At 37.6% G+C, this 17,518-nt stretch overlaps 1 protein-coding gene across 2 annotated transcripts; it reads left to right on the plus strand.

The window, feature by feature from the left end:
• The first annotated feature begins 582 nt into the window (after positions 1-582).
• Positions 583-10,684, plus strand: LOC120000332 (G-type lectin S-receptor-like serine/threonine-protein kinase At4g03230). 2 transcript variants are annotated; one of them, XM_038848365.1, is made up of 16 exons: positions 714-2,067; positions 2,130-2,597; positions 2,856-3,008; positions 3,123-3,334; positions 3,424-3,634; positions 3,760-3,997; positions 4,106-4,256; positions 4,347-4,638; positions 6,557-7,753; positions 8,039-8,536; positions 8,695-8,853; positions 8,934-9,145; positions 9,236-9,446; positions 9,552-9,792; positions 9,905-10,055; positions 10,148-10,684. In XM_038848365.1, exons 1-16 carry the CDS (start codon positions 729-731, stop codon positions 10,454-10,456), a joined length of 6,042 nt encoding a protein of 2,013 aa, XP_038704293.1. In that variant the 5' UTR covers positions 714-728; the 3' UTR covers positions 10,457-10,684. The 2 variants fall into 2 exon arrangements, with proteins under 2 accessions (XP_038704292.1, XP_038704293.1); XM_038848364.1 differs by lacking the exons at positions 2,856-3,008; positions 6,557-7,753; positions 8,039-8,536; ... (4 more) ...; positions 9,905-10,055; positions 10,148-10,684 and having other exon boundaries at positions 583-2,067; positions 4,347-5,004.
• Positions 10,685-17,518: the final 6,834 nt, after the last annotated feature.

Below are 17,518 nucleotides of genomic sequence, written 5' to 3' on the forward strand. Positions count from 1 at the left end.
TTTTATGGAAAGGCTGCATTACTATGTATGCGAGCGATATGATCTTTACATCTTCCAGCCTAACCATTTTTTTTTTGTTACTAGCTGTTAACCTGTGTGTCGCACACCCTCTTTTAGTAGCTAGCAGACAGAACCATCTTAAATGATTGTTGGATCACATTCAAACTTCCATTTATGGAAAACTTGGAATTCCAAGCCAGCCATGGTTGTATTATTACAATCTAGGCAAACTGAAGTCATGTGGATGAAGTACAGTTGAAGATGGTCTGTCTTTCAAATGGCTACAATTTCATCTTCTGCAGTAAAGTTGCTGTTAAAAAAGTTTTTGGGATTAGTCGCAGTGTATTAGTGGCAATAAGTTGCCCATTTATCTGCAATTGCTGTTGGAATATGGTCCAAATAATTAAGTAATTTAGCTACATGTGGCCCAGTGGTATTGCTCTAGGGGTGCAACGTAGGGCACAGGTTTCCTAAAAAAAGTCTGTCCACATATTTTGTGGGAATTGATAAACTCTTCTGAAACTCTTTTTTTCTCTTTTATTGAACAACATTCACATAAAAAAGGACTATGAGTGAAAATTGCTAATCAGGAGTTGCTGGACCACAATGCCGGGCAGCAGAAATTCATAGTTCAGCAGCAAAATTTGTGACCCTAGAGGTTGGGCTGTGAGTAAGACTCTTTCACAGAGTATATATCTTCAACTTCTTGTGTCCTCTGATGCATTACGATGATAACCTGTAGAGAATTGAAGAAAAGAATCAGGTTTAGACAGTCTGTGAATCGCATGCTTTCTGCCGCATTCTTTTGGTACACATTTTTTTCTTCCTTGTCTCTTTTGTGCTTTGCTAGAGATACCATAACAATAGACAGTCAACTTATTGATGATCAGCGAGGAGAAACTCTTGTTTCGGATGGAGAAAGATTTGAACTGGGGTTTTTCACTCTAAATGGAAGAAGATATGTTGGGATATGGTATTACAAGTCCAATCCACGAGTGGTTGTTTGGGTGGCAAACAGAGACAACCCTCTTTTGGAATCTGATGGTCGCTTTGCTATTGATGATGGCAACCTCAAGGTTTTAGATTCAACTAGGAATCTTCATTGGTCTACAGATCTTGGAAGTTCATCCTTTACACTCCGACTTGCTGAGCTCAAGGATTCTGGAAACTTGGTTTTAAGTGATGATAATCAGGCAGTGAGACTATGGCAGAGCTTTGAACACCCAACTGATACGTTTCTCTCAGGCATGAAGATGAATAAGAACCTGACATTGACTTCATGGAGAAGTCAAGATGACCCAGCTCCAGGGAACTTCACCTTTAAGATGGATGAAGATAAGGATAACCAGTTTGTCATAAAAAAGAGATTCATTTGTTACTGGATAAGTTCAGAGTCTGGTAAAGTCTTCAGCTCTGATGAGAAAATACCTTACTCAGTGGCTTACTTGTTATCTAATTTCAGCAATAGTATTGATCCTAAAAGGTACAAAGCTTATAATAACTTGACAATTTCATCATCCATGGATCATGACAGTAGTGGGAGCTTGGTGATGGCGATTACTGGGGATATACAGTTTTGGAGCTGGGATGTGAACAAGAAAAGTGGGACTTTAATATGGTGGGAACCAAGAGACCGCTGCAGTGTGTTTAACTCTTGCGGAAACTTTGCTAGCTGCAACAGCAACAACGCAATCGCCTGCAAATGTTTGCCTGGATTTGAACCTAGTTTCCCTGAGAGGTGGAATACTGGGGACTTTTCTGGCGGGTGCATCAGAAAGTCAACATCCGTAATTTGTGGGAAGAAAGATACCTTCTTGAATTTGACAACAATGAAAGTAAAGGATCCAGACTCAACTTACCCGGCTATGAGTGAAACAGATTGCAGAACACAGTGCCTCGACTACTGTGTGTGCCAAGCTTATTCATATAATGAAGCAAAAAGCCAAAGAGCAACCACAAGTACCAGTTCCACATGTTGGTTCTGGACAGCCAGTGTTTACAATCTTCAGGAGTCATCACCAAAAGACGGTCATAATCTCTCTGTCCGCGTAACAATTCCTGATTTAGGTATGTTTTGTAAATTACTACAGTCATCTCTTGTGAAATACTAAAATTTTCTACTGTTGCAGAATTGACTACAAGGAACTGTGATCCTTGTGGTGTAAATATAATTCCATATCCCCTAAGCAGTCAACCAAATTGTGGAGACCCCTCGTACTTCAGTTTCTTCTGCAATGACTCGACAGGCCAGCTTAGCTTCAAGGCACCTAACGGCACCTACAATGTCACTAGAATCAACCTGGACACACGGACATTTTTTATCCAAGCCAACGATGCATATTCAATAAGTGGAATTCTGGACCTCAATCTGTCATTTCCCTTTAACCTAACTGGCAGGTCCAATGCTGATAATTCATCTCACGGTACAAAAGAGCTAGAAATTACTTGGAATCCCCCGGCAGAGCCAACCTGTAATTCTATCATTGACTGCCATGATTGGCCACATACTACTTGCAGTCTGAAAGTAGAGGGACAAAGAAGGTGCCTTTGTGAAACAGACTACCAATGGGATCCCTTAGTTTTGAATTGTACTCAAGGTGAGGATCATCTGTTATGTAGAATAAGTACAATTCATTTTGAAAGTTTGAGAATGAATCAGCTCATCTTCCACGGGCAATGATATTCACACGCAAAATATTTGTGGCATGACGGCCCATTATTGTAAAAAACCGTGAAGATTGCAGTTGATTAGTATTCAACTTTTTTTGTTGTTAGATTCTAAAAGTTAAAGTAGTTCTTATATTCCTGTGTTCAAGTTAATATTTAGGTAAGCCTGTTCCACTCATACGTTGCAGTAGAAACAGATTATCATAATCAATCTGGAGGGTCTTCAAGAAGAAAAACACGTATTTCTCTGATTGTTGGCGTAACTCTTGCAACTTTCATTCTCTTGTCATGCATATTTGCATATATCTTTTTCCAGAGAAGAAAGAAGGTCAGTGGACAAGGTAAATCTGTGACGACTAATTGCATTTGCCAACAAGCTGTTGGTATTAGCTTATTCTGAATATTTTCCTCTGAATTAGAATGCAACTAAGAAACATCCACTTTTTTGAGTCCAGAAAACAGGGATAATGCTCCACAAAATGTGGCACTTCACTTGTATGACACTGAGAGAACAGTGAAAGACTGGATAAACTCGTTCCAGTTTGAAGAGGAAGATAAGAAGGGCATAGATGTACCTTTTCTTAACTTGGAGAGCATACTAATTGCTACAGATAACTTCTCAGATGCAAACAAGCTTGGACAAGGTGGATTTGGGCCTGTTTACAAGGTAACATTTGTATTTACCTTCATTGACTGCTTTCTCTCACTATGTCGAGCTGAAAATGGAGTTATCTGTACGAGGAACTCTTGTTACAGGGGAGTTTTCCAGGAGGTCAAGAAATTGCTGTAAAGAGGCTCTCAAGTGTCTCTGGGCAAGGCTTGGTTGAATTTAAAAATGAGGTGGTGTTGATTGCTAGACTTCAACACCGGAATCTTGTGAGACTTTTGGGTTACAGCATTGGAGGAGATGAAAAACTTTTGGTATATGAATATATGCCAAACAAAAGCTTAGACTACTTCCTATTTGGTTAGCATCTAAACCTATTTCTCATTGTTGCTGTATAATATACTCTTATCTTGATTGATAACATGATAATGTAATCTCATAATCTCTAAGTAATGCTAATTAGTGGAAAATTAAAACCATGCAAGGCAACAACTGCAACATGACTCTAGATTGGAATTTGCGCTTCAGCATCATTTTGGGAATTGCACGTGGGCTTGTATACCTTCACCAGGATTCTAGACTTAGGATCATTCACAGAGATTTAAAGACAAGCAACATTCTACTTGATGAGGAAATGAATCCGAAGATCTCTGACTTTGGCCTGGCGAGGATTTTTGAAGGCAGACAAACTGAAGGGAACACAAGCAGAGTAGTTGGAACATAGTAAGTTACATTTTAAGTAATAGGAATGTAGTATTTATCTTAACTGATTATCTACATGTATCACGATTGCCAACCTTTCATAACTGTCGCCCACATGTTGTAATGCAGTGGTTATATGTCCCCGGAGTATGCACTAGATGGATGTTTTTCAGTCAAGTCCGACGTTTTTAGCTTTGGTGTTGTGATACTAGAGATAATCAGTGGGAGAAGGAACACCAAACGCTATGATTTTGAACAAGCTCCAACCCTTCTTGGTTATGTGAGTCTGCCCCAACCTTTCCTACCGATATATTCTTAAGCTCATTTCTGCTTCATATTGATTTGCTTCCTGCAATTCTTTTTCTTCCAGGCGTGGAGTTTATATAGAGAAGACCAAGCATTGGGTTTTATGGACAAGCCACTCCAGGAAAGTTGCAAAACAAATGAATTTTTGAAGTGCATAAATGTTGGACTCTTGTGCGTACAAGAAGACCCAGCTGATCGTCCTACCATGTCAAATGTCATTACCATGCTTAGCAGCGAAGCCGGGACCCTTCCAACTCCTAAGCAACCTGCCTTTATTACAAGGAGAGGCTCCACAACAGGTTCTTCTTCTAGTAAACCAGAAACAAACAATGAATCGACAAATACTTTGGTAGAGGGTAGATAGGATTGGACTTATATAATATTGGAAGGAACTAGCAGTTCATGGTATATACTATTGGACTTGTGCTTTGAATTAGATTTGTTGCTCTGCTTGGGTTAACTACTTTTGGCGGATAAGTTCTGCTCAAGGAGTCAAGGTTATCATTTGCTGAGCGGTGGCCAATCAGTTTTTGGCAAACTGTTGTGCTGTAATGGTCCATGGGTGTTTTGCTGGGTCAAATGCCTCTGTAAAGTTTGAACTAGGTTGGCTGGGCTGGCATATATCTTATTATGCCATCCTTTGATGTACATATTATAATCCTCTTTGGATAATTCAAGTTCCTTTTGTGTCAACATTTTTGTGTTTGTGCTATTTTAGTCTTCAAGATTTCAACTTACTGATTATTCTCAAAATAAACAACTCTCTCGTGTACGAGGTTGCTGCAATGAGCGGGATTGGGATATGCAGGATGTACAAAAATCTTATTCCCATATAATAGATGGAGAGATTGTTTTCAATAATTGAACCCGCGACTTCTAGGTTGTGTCTATGCAACTCTGCCATTGGTTACATGCTGGTCTGTACTGATTTTATTCTCATAGAGGGAAAACAAATTTTAGGAACAAGTATCAAGAGCGTTGTTGACTTAAAAAAGACAAGATTTGGCAAGCATAAGTCAAACTCGTGAGGCTTGTGTAATTGATTAGCAGAGAAATCATTATAAGCGCAAAGAAAAACTGCAGGCCCTCCGTGGGATACACCCCAGAAATTTGACTATTGAAACATTTATTTATTCTTAAGTTAGTCATCCCAAGATCCCAATAGACTCGTTTTTACTTGCACAATCAGCAATGAAAGAAAAAGGAAGGCCACCAACCAAAGTGCTTTACTGTAATGCATATATCATTATTGTGTATATGACTGTATTCCTGTTCTGGATCAATTCACTCCCACAACTTATATGCTTAATTTCTTCTACTGCACACAGCTCATTGCTTCTAGATGCTGTCTTTTTACGTTAAAATTCAGCTGGGTTTTGAAAAACCGAACCTCTAGCGTTTGGGTCATATTTTGTCTTTTGTAGGCTTGCGAGTGACTCATAGATTCAGGTTTTAGTTCTCCTGGGGACAGTTATGCTTATTTTTGGGTTTGCTTTGAATATATAATGTAAGTTTTGGCTTAAGACTTTGTTAGACTGTACTACTCCTGCATTGGATATGGTCTGAATATGTCATTATCATCAAATATAGTATCTGGAAGGTTAAAGAGGCCAGATGGTGTTTTATATATGGAGAAGCGCGTAATCGTGTATTAAAACATTTTTTACCATAAAATGGGGAACACATAAAGGGAGGAAGGGGGCCATGAAAAGATGAAAATGGACAAAATCTCTAGACCTTGACCAGCTGCTCTGCTTTCTTTTTCTTTATAATTCAACCTCATCTTCTGCATTACCCCTGAATCAGTAGATTATTATTGTTTTGCCATTCCTTTAACACTATGCATTAGAGTAAGTTCTGCATAATATCATTGTAGATAAAACATTCATAGTAGATAAAATTATCTTCACTATCTTTAGCTATTCATCAGTGGTCTCATAAGTCATAACAAATAATGCAATGCAAACTGTTAACTGCTGACTTAGTAAACTCGTGGGGGCAATTCAGAGAATGGGAAACAAAGAAGAATCCAAAAACCAATGGAAGAAAGGTCATGTGTGTTTTATTAGTGGAACCAGTTGAATATGGATAATTAGCTGCCACTCTATGTCTCCTAGCGACAAGAAAACTCCATCTACCTCAGTTTTTCCATGACGGTAAGTAACAGAAAGATCAGAAGAATATTCATCAGTGGGTGTTCTGCTAAACCCATGCAATCTAAGGTTTTCTTTTTGTTTGCATTTTTGTTCTGCTCCTCTCTTATACGTTGTGCAGCAAGGGATACTATAACAACAAACACTTTATTAAGCGATAATGGAGGTGAAACTCTTGTTTCTCCCGGAGAAAGATTCGAGCTGGGATTCTTTACTCCTAATGGAAGCTCCATTAGAAGATATGTGGGGATATGGTATTACAAGTCGAGTCTGCGAACAGTGGTATGGGTGGCCAACCGAGACAACCCAATTTTGGATTACACTGGTGCTTTATCTGTCTCAAATGATGGAAATCTTAAGGTTACTGATGGAAGTGGGAAGTCTTACTGGAGTACTAATCTTGAAGGAACTCCACAAATCTACAGGACAGCTAAGCTCATGGACTCTGGAAACCTGGTTCTGAATGACCAAGAAAGAATTTTCTGGCAGAGTTTTGATAATCCAACTGATACTTTTCTTCCAGGAATGAAGATGGATGAAGATATTGCCCTTGCTTCGTGGAAAAGTCACGATGATCCTGCACCTGGGAACTTCAGTTTTCAGCTGAATCAAGGAGACAACAAATATATTATCTGGAAAAGATCAATCAGATACTGGACAAGCGATGTTTCGGGTAAAGTGGGTACTTCTGATGAGATGCCTTCTGCCATATCTTACTTACTGTCAAACTTCAGTATGAGTTTTATCCAAAATAACTCCGTCCCATATCTTGAATCTTCATTATACACTGATACAAGGATTGTTTTGAGCTTCTCGGGTCAGATTCAGTGCCTCAAGTTTGATACTGATAAGATTTGGTCTTTGATTTGGGCAGAGCCTAGAGATGGTTGCAGTTTGTATAATGCTTGTGGAAATTTTGGTCTCTGTAATAGTAAAAATAACTTGGTGTGCAAGTGTTTGCCAGGATTCAATCCTAGTTTTCCAGATTATTGGAGTACCGGAGATTTTTCAGGCGGATGCACGAGAAGATCATCATTGTGCGGCAAGAATTCTATGAGGGAAACTACTTTCTTGAGCTTAAAGAGGATGAAAGTAGGAGACCCTGATTCTAAGTTTGTTACTAAGAATGAAATGGAATGCAAACTAGAGTGCCTCAGCAACTGCCAATGCCAGGCCTTTTCATATGAAGAAACTCAAACTAACAAAAGTAGTTCTGGTGGTTCCACCTGCTGGATCTGGTCAGAGGATCTAAACAATCTTGAGGAGGAGTATGACAGTGGCCGGAACATCAATGTACGCGTTGCAGTTTCTGATATAGGTACAAATCTACTCCTTTTTCAGAAATTTTGCTAATTCTTGACTACTTGACCATCGTAGGCAATACTACTTGGAAGAGAATTTGTGTTTGTACAATGAACATTATATAAGTAATGAAGCTCTTTCATTATTTGTTGTAACCGTGTTTATGTTGAAGGAATTCCATGCCATGGTCTCTAAGCTAAAGCAAACTTTAGACTGTCTCCTTTTGAGGACTTGAAATTTCCCAGACGACATATATTGTAGATGATGTTAGTTTGTGACTTTAGACTTCATGATTATGCAGAGTCAACAGAGAGAAATTGCAAGATGTGTGGAGCAAATCTGATACCATATCCTCTAAGCACAGGACTGGAATGTGGTGACCCCATGTACTTTAATTTCTACTGCAATATCTCAACGGCCCAGGTTAACTTTGAGACACCCAGTGGTATCTACCGAGTCAAAAGTATCAATCCAGAAACAAGAAAATTTGTCGTCCAGGCTGAAAATGCAGATGCTTGTGAGGCTGGGAAATCAAATTTGCAGCTCAACCTGTCATCGCCATTTCATGTGATCAGTTGGTGCAATTATGGGTCGAGAAACTTTAGTGATTCTGATGTATCCCTTACAAGTAGTGACGAAGTAGAAATTAGTTGGAAGCCACCACCAGAACCAACTTGCACCTCACCTTTAGATTGCAAAGACTGGCCAAATTCAATTTGCAGGGCAACAAAATACGGGAGGAGGTGCATCTGCAACACACACTTTAAATGGGATGGCTTGAGTTTGAATTGTTCAGAAGGTAAGAATGATATAACCAAGCAAAGAAGAAGTAATCGTTTTCCCTACTACACATTTTCAACTTTCAAAAGTGCTTTTACTCTGTACTTAATTCCCATCACTTGTGCACTTTACGTACTTACACTTCTGATTTTAGATTGTCTGTCTATTTTATTACAGAAAGTAGCAGTAATCAGCATGTTGATAGGCCTCTAAGAGGAAAGATGCCCTTATCTCTCATCATTGCAGTATCTTTTATGAGTGTCATTTCTTTGATTATTCTCATGAGCATGACTACTTATATCTGTTGGAAAAGAATAAGTTTGGCAGAGGAACAAGGTAACGATGAATGTTCAAAATTCTATGTGTAACTCTATGTAGAGTGTAGCATGTCACAAAAATTCATGTTTTGAATTCAGGAAGCAGGAGAACAATTCGAAGATATTCAGGACTAAACTTGTATGGCAGCGAGAGATGTGTTAAAGATATGATTGATTCAAACCGGTTTAGTGAAGATGATACCAAAGGCATAGATGTGCCATTTTTCACTTTAGAAAGCATACTAGCCGCTACAAATAATTTTGCACTTGCAAACAGGCTAGGACAAGGTGGGTTTGGGACCGTTTACGAGGTAAATAACCCTTAACCTTATATCCTCAGAACTTATCTCAATCAGAGCTCCTGATTAGCAACAATGATGAATATGGAACTACTTTATCAGGCTAAGTTTCGAGGAGGAGAACAAATTGCTGTGAAGAGGCTCTCAAGTGCCTCTGGTCAAGGCTTAGAGGAATTCAAAAATGAGGTTCTGCTGATCGCCAAACTTCAGCATCGCAACCTTGTGAGGCTTTTGGGCTATTGTGTTGAAGGAGAAGAAAAGATGCTGCTATATGAATTCATGCCCAATAAAAGTTTAGACTCCTTCATATTTGGTTAGTTCTTAACACCATCTTTCTATCAATGCGTAGTCTGCTATATATCAATTGTAACAGTCACTAAAACTCGTGCTCCCGAGTGGAAAATGAATATGTTGCAAGATCGCAAGCTATGCACATCGCTAGACTGGGAAATGCGCTACAACATTATATTGGGAATAGCTCGAGGACTCCTATACCTTCACCAAGATTCAAGACTGCGGATCATTCATAGAGACTTGAAAACAAGCAACATTTTATTAGATGAAGATATGAACCCCAAAATTTCAGACTTTGGCTTGGCACGAATATTTGGAGGCAGCAAAGAAACAGCTGTAAATACAAATAGAGTCGTTGGAACGTAGTAAGTTTTACAGATACCGAGGCATCAAATTCTCTTTTCTCATTTTTATAGCAGAATTTTCTAATCTGATTAAGTTAATCTGTCTTCATTGGCAATCTGTGGTACTATGCAGTGGTTATATGTCTCCAGAGTATGCATTAGATGGGCTCTTTTCATTCAAGTCCGACGTCTTTAGCTTTGGAGTTGTTGTGCTTGAAATTATCACTGGAAAGAGGAACACAGGATTTTATGAGCCTGCACAATCTCTGAGCCTTCTAGGCTATGTAAGTGAATTAATACCTTTTCATTTCCTTTTACAAATTTCTTAGTCCCTGACTTAACATTCATAATGTTCCCATTGAACCACCTGTTTCAGTCATGGCATTTGTGGAAGGAAGACAAGGCATTGGATTTGTTGGACAAGACACTGCATGTATCCTGCAATCTGAATGAACTCTACAAGTGTGTAAATGTTGGGCTACTATGCGTACAAGAAGACCCAAGTGATCGTCCCACAATGTCGAATGTAGTTTTCATGCTTGGCAGTGAAACTGCAACTCTTCCGACCCCTAAACAACCAGCCTTTATTGCACGGAGATGCCCCTCTAATAAAGCTTCTTCATCTAGTAAACAAGAGACATTCTCAAACAATGAATTGACCGTCACTTTATATGATGGGAGATAGCATCTGAAACTCTCATTGATCTTGCATATTTGTCAAGTTTTTATGTGTTTTTTCTTTGTTTTGTTTCTTTTATAGAAGAATATCTGGTATCTATGTAGATGGCAACCTATTTGATTCTCTTTATATCACTGATTTTATTGATGATCACTTGAGCTAAAATGAGCGAGTCTTTCTGTACCTTATATCGTTTACCCGTCCCTTGTATCGGTTTAGCGCAGAAGGTTTAAATGTGTTCTTAACCTATCAGTTTTTCTCGGAAGTTTATATCGTTAAACTATAAAATTTTATCATATATATCTTTATACTGTCATTTTGTGACTTATTTATGTCTCGAGCCAACATTTCGGTGTTGACCTGACAGATTTGCTGATGAGGCATCCAAACTCCAGTACACGTAACTTAAAAAGTTTAAAAAAAACACACATTAAATCAAATTATTTCCTCCTGTGATATTAAAAATAAATAAATAAAATCTTCTTTTCATCATCTCCCCAGATGTCCCTTCAACAAAAATCCATTCGCTGAGGAAGCCATGGCCTTAGCCAGAACGACCACTTAAACTCAAATAAAACATATGTCAGATCAAATGCTAGCGAACACCATTTCCATCGATTTTTTAATTAGTTCCTGAAAAATAAAACCGAAGAGACTGACAAAAAGATACGGGCTTATTGGGCCCAAGACTTATGAAATTGGGTCTTAGCTCTAGCCCAACGAACATATACGGGCTATTGACCAAACCTATTGGATCAAATACTTGCCAAATTGGGCCTCTGATAGTGCCCAAAGAAAAGATATGGGCTGTTGCCCAAACTTATTGGCCCCAGTACTTGCTAAACACATTCCGATGTTGAGAAATTTTATCTACACACCATTAAAATATTAATTTTACATCACTTTTAAATTTTTTTTATTTTACATAAATATTATAGAATGACATATTAACCGTTAAATTAAAAATACAAAATTCATATATATATATATATATATATATATATTAAATTAGAAAGTATTAAGTTTACACACAATTCTGCAAATGAGCCATTGGTTGAGTGACAATGACTTTGCATGTCCTTGACTGAGGTCATGGGTTCAAGTCTCACCTCTTTCGAATATTTATAAGGAGGTGTGTGGGCTTAGTTTGCCCATGCGTGGGCTTGATTTGTGCCTCCTGCGTGGGGCCTATTGACACCTCTATTTTCATAGACTTGATCTGGTGGTGTGTCGTATATTGTATTTGTATGAAGCGGTAGAACTCGCTCGATCTCAGTCTCTGATGTCTTCCAATGGGTGCAACTCCCCTTGATCATGCCCCCTTACAACTCACTCCTACTAGAACCAAGTGGGTGCAACTCCCCTTGATCATGCCCCTTACAACGCACTCCTACTAGAACCAAGAGTACTAGAACCAAGTGGGTGCAACTCCCCTTGATCATGCCCCTTACAACTCACTCCTACTAGAACCAAGTGGGCACTCTGTTGATGCAGACAAACTGTTCGATTAATCGATTAAATTCTTAAAAGATGTGGTAGCTTATACAGATGTGTAGTTTTACATTTTATATGGGTTTTGTCTGTAGTGTTTGGTTATGGCTTAAAGTTACTGAATTTCTCTAAATTCTTGAAGGTGTGATCTGGTGATATATGCGGGTAATGTGACTAAGAAATTGGCTTCTGGGCATTCGGAAGTTGGAATCATTTGTTTCTCATCTGAAATGCGCTAAGGATCAGATTTCCAAAGGAGGGTACTCCACAATCTACGCCCTGTAGGCTCACTTGCCCCTTGGTTCACCAAAGCCACTCTACAAAGGAATCATATAATTATTGTTTATGGGTTCTTCATTTTAGGGCAAAGTGTGCTGAATTTTGAATTGGATCATTATAATCAAATACAAAAATACATGACTTTGCTCTTAATTCTTGTCGGGTCGAATTTGTCGTGAATGAATTGGATTATGTGCAAGTTAGTGGTGAAGTGGGTATATTTGGATCGAATGCTTGAATTTCCAGAAATTGCAGTTAATGACGAAGTTTTACTTTGATATATTTGATGATGTCAAGCTACTTGGTTAATGACGAAGTCATACTTTGATACATTGCTTGAAAAAATAATTCAAGTTACTTGGATATAAATCAAACCAACGAAAAAAGAAGACAGAAAAGGTAAAAATCTAAGTATAACCAATAGCAAACCACACTCCACGTGTTTACAAGAATCAAAGACCACTGAAATTGGAGTTAAAATCACAGTCAGAGACTGAGAATTGATTATTTCCATATCAAACACAGGATATGAGACCCAAAGACAAAAGAAAGAACTGTGATGCATTTTGCATTAAAGTGATACATGAAGAACAAGGGAAATATGTGAATTGCACAATGCACGGTCTGACCAGTGAAAGATAACGCACAAGAAATTTCAATACTGAAACCATGAAAACATATCAATGACTTGTTAAAATTTTGAGGCAATTAGCAACACAACTTCAAAAAGTCACAGCAAACAGATTCCAACCGCTAATTGGACAACCAGTAGGAGAGATCCTATAACTGAAATTACTTTAGAATTTTTAAAATACCAGCCCTCCATTTCATATCTAATGGTTGAAAACTCGGCATCACCCCACCCAAGTCAAAATCCATAACAGATAATCAGATCTTGCTCACACGGAGACTTCGTCCCCGGATCCATTGTCGAACAGTCGATGTCATCCGAGAGCCGCTGCACCAGCCAGCAAAAGATACTGCGACCATGGATCTGTGACCCGAACCTAGCCCCACAGTCAAGGACTACAGGAGAAAGATTCGCGGAGGAAGCACAAGCACTTTTCTCTAGCCTTACCGCTCATCGAACGAACCCTTGATCCTAACCCTCGGATAGGTTTGAGTTCTGCGGGTAAAAGCGCTATAGGCTCTACTTCATAGGGGTAGATAGGCTTCTTGGTTCTTTGGAGCCCTTGTCCTTGCTTTGGGGTAGGCCCCTCTTCCAATGAGTTGAATTTGGGTGTTTTTGGTTGGAAGATTCAAAGGAGAAATGGAAGATCGGGAGATGGAGATGGGATGGAATGGAAGAGATGGAACATTCTTATACGTGTCACTCTGTTATCAATTAGATAAAATGGAGGGCTGAAATTTGATCATACTATATTTTACCTTTACACTCACTTTTGTCTCTTTTAATTGAATTAGTTATGGATATTCCAAATATTTCCTTTATTTTGATTTTCAGGAAATTATGAATAAATGAGTGATAAAAATCTTATTTTGTATCAAGACATGAATACTTAAAAAGCCACCAGGCCATGAGTTCAAGAAAGCTCATAAAGGCCGGAGAATGGCCCGATCGTGTTAGGGAAGCTTGACCATGAGAGAATACAATATTGAAAGGAAACAAAAAAAAGATGTCTTATGTGATCAAACAAATGCAGGGAAATAAATCAGTGAAGATCACCAAATGAAGAAGTGAAGAACACCAAATGAAGATATGCACGGGTCATACATAAACTAAGGGGAGCTTAGTTGACTTTGAAAGCAAAGATTCAAGTGAATAAAATATACGCATGAAGCCGTTGGCAATTAAAAGAGCAAAAGAAATAATGAGATTTGCACAGCAAGCAAAGGAAATCGAATCAAATTAATTGAAGGAAACCGAGTTTGACAAGGAGATCAATTGATTGAAGCTTTTGTCACTATAAAAGGAAGTCCTCTAGCACAATAGAAGGAGAGTTGGAGAGTCGTATTATCTCTGACTTTTATTTTTGTTTTTGTTATTCACTCTAGTTTTTCTTATTGTTAGGGTGTGATGTAGCCTAGCATGAATATTTCAAGCTATTTGATTTGATGAATGCATGATTTTGGTTCAATGATTCTTGTCTTTACTTACCATGCTTATAGTCTATTATTTGTTTGATTGTCTGATCACCAATTGAATACTCAATTAGGCTCATCCAGCTAGGACTAAAGAACGAATTGAATTCACGTGTCTTAGTGGAACCGGAATTAAAGAAATCAATTGTCAACTGCCACAAACAAGGTCTATGGGATTGATTGGTTGTTATAATTCTTTAGATCGTAATGAGTTATTAGTCTTGGGTTAATGACTACGAACCGAACAAGATCAATCCATTGGTAATAATATTTGTTGGCACCACGAACGAAAGAACCACATATTTAAGAAAGAATCAACCCTTGAATTAGAACCATAATTGTGTGTTTGTTAATTGAATGCCTGTGATATGATTGCTATGTGAAATCATTACCCTAGGGTTCTCTTATCTCGATGACAAAATTCTGAATTTTGTTTCTTTGTGTTACTTACATCAATCATTCTCCCATTCTCTTGTTCACACTCAATTCATTCATTAAGTTAGGTACAATAATTAAATTAACTTGTTTTCGTGGGATCGACCGAGTACGAATAGCATACATTGTGCTATTCGTAGACTCTTGTTCACTTGAGAAAATTTATTACATTAGAATTTAAAAAATTCTAGACAATTCCAGCTACAATGATTTCAGCCTCCATCCCCATTTACTCACGCTATTCGCACACACCACGCTCCACCACTGACCACTCCACCAAGACGGTTATGCAAAAGATGATCTCAACGTCGTCTGCATGTCTAATTCATCCTAGCTTCCTAGGGATCGCGTGCCTCCAAAACTAACCCGTGAATTGAACAAACCCACGTCTCTCTCTTATATATATACCCCACCCCACTTATACTCTTGTTAAATAATGGCTCACATTAGAAATTTTATTTTACCTAAAGGCTCTAAGGAAAGGGGAAATTATGCGAGAGGGGAGGGGAGCGTAGCGTACTAGTCAAGCACAACTTCCTATCGTGGTCACTAGTTGTTTGCTACTATCAATATGGGGCGGAGCCCTGCGGTATGGAGCGGTATTACTGATACGGGTTGGTTATTTTTGTATGGGGGCAAAATTTTATTTTCGGATACTTAGGTAGCTGGTAAATGAGGGTTCAAAACCCTAGCCGAATGTACTAAGGAATTTCCTATATTGAAAAGTAGTCGCAAAACCCCAAGGACATAGGCTCATTGTCGAACCTCGTAAATCTTGTGCTCTTCTTCTGTCTTACTCTTTTTGATTGCTTCTTTATATTACTCTATAATCTATCATCGTTTGTGAGGGAACTCGTTTTACAACAACTCTCACCCCTGCAAACACTACACTCTCCCTACTGCAAACACCATGAAACCATGAGAAGAGCCAAAAAAATTTAGTGAAGAAGTATTTTGCAGCAGCACAGAAGAGGAGGTCTCACTCACTCAGGGTTAGATAAACTATGGGTGTGTTTGGAAATGCTTTTGTTTTTTAATTCTTAAAAACCATTTTGAGTTAAGATTTTGGAAACAAATTTCTGAAATTAAGAAGTGTTAAAAATTGGTTTGGTTTGTGTTATTTAAAAATTATTTTTAAAAACAGAAAACAAAAAAACCATTTGTCAGGTGACATTTCAGAAAAATAAAAAAATAAAAAAACCCGAACTTTCCACCTGTCTTTGTCTTCCTCTGCTTTAACCACAACTGCCGCCGCCTCCCATTTTCTTCAACCACCACCACCACCTCCCATGGTCTCTGCTTTGTTGTCAGCGATAATATTGATACTGATTAGATCATCCCTTCCACAAGGACTCGGATCTCGTCAGGAGGGATGGTAAACCTGCATACAAGATGCTACTGCTATGAATCGTGATCGCCGCCAAGATCTCTCCGACGTGGCTCGATCCAGAACAACAAGCTTGAAGCCGGCGATGATCTCTTCGATGTGCCCATCTGGATAGGCAACCAAACGAGAGAGGGGGCACGAGAGAGGGTGGTGTTCTGTTTTTATTTACATTTTTGCCATGTTTTAATGAAAACCGTTTCGCGTGTGTTTTCTAAACAGTACTAAAAAATGCTGAAAACATCTTTCACTAGTTTTCATTTTCTGGTTTTTGAAAACCATAATTTTACAAAATAATTTCTAAAAATTGACAGCCAAATGAATTTTACCAACATTTTAATTTTCAAAAACAGAATGCTGTTTTTATTTACATTTTCTTTTCATCTCACATTTTCTGTTTGTTTTTCTTATTTTACGCTTCTTTCAGTTCAAAGGCTTTGAAGGCAAGAGGTAGATCTCGCGACGCACCGCAGCAAAATTCCGAGTAAGATACACTTCCGGCTTGCTTGCTCAAGTATTATCCTCTGTTTTTTGTTTGTTTTATCCTAAGTTTACTCCGATTGATTCTGAAATTGTTTATCAATAGTTTCCAAGTTTTGTTCTATTACACTTCCATCCTACCTGCTCAAGTATTTTCCTCTGTTTTCTATTTGTTTTGTTCTTTGTTTGCTCCGATTGATTCTGAGATTGTTTATTAATAGACTCTGTTTGGTAGAGTGAAAAATTGATTTTCAATGCTAGCGGAAATGCTGTGAAAAATATGTTGAGCTTAAAGCTGTGAAATATGCTGTGAGGTGTTTGATGAACTAAAAACTGACGTTAGCGGAAAAACAGTTGAAATTAATCTAATAAATATAATTCTTATTAAAATTAATTTTAAGTATTAATTTAATTAATCAAATATAATTTATGTTTAAAATTAATTTTAAGTATTTTTAATTAATCAAATTAATTAAATTTACATTTATTGTATTTTTTAATTTATATTTAATTAATCAAATAAATTTTGTTACATTTATTGTATTTTTTAAATTTATCATTATGTATTAAAATTAAACACCTATAAAATTAAAAGTCTTAAAGTATAAATATTTTATTTGTATTTTTAAATTTTAATTATTTTATTTCAATATTAAATTTACTGTTATAATAATTATAAATGCATAAATATAATTAATTTATACTTTTTATTAAAATATAATTATATTTAAATCATTAAATAATAATATTTTATATAAAAGTGTGGGACCCACATTTTTATATAATTAAAAAACAAAAAGCTGCAAAAGAAGCTCCCTATGGGAGATGCGCTTCCACTTGTGCTGTGTCAAACAGTCAGATAGTCTTTGTTCTATTATTTCCGCCATGCATGCTCA

Source organism: Tripterygium wilfordii, chromosome 6 (genome assembly GCF_013401445.1).
Source record: "Tripterygium wilfordii isolate XIE 37 chromosome 6, ASM1340144v1, whole genome shotgun sequence".
Taxonomy (NCBI): domain Eukaryota; kingdom Viridiplantae; phylum Streptophyta; class Magnoliopsida; order Celastrales; family Celastraceae; genus Tripterygium; species Tripterygium wilfordii.

Excerpts from the sequence above, each read along its gene's own strand:
- LOC120000332 (XM_038848365.1), top strand. The coding sequence starts at position 729 with ATGATAACCTGTAGAGAATTGAAGAAAAGAATCAGGTTTAGACAGTCT. Across the intron at positions 3,335-3,423 it reads GATTTGGGCCTGTTTACAAG|GGGAGTTTTCCAGGAGGTCA; the intron begins GTAACATTTGTA and ends CTCTTGTTACAG. Across the intron at positions 9,447-9,551 it reads TTTAGACTCCTTCATATTTG|ATCGCAAGCTATGCACATCG; the intron begins GTTAGTTCTTAA and ends ATATGTTGCAAG.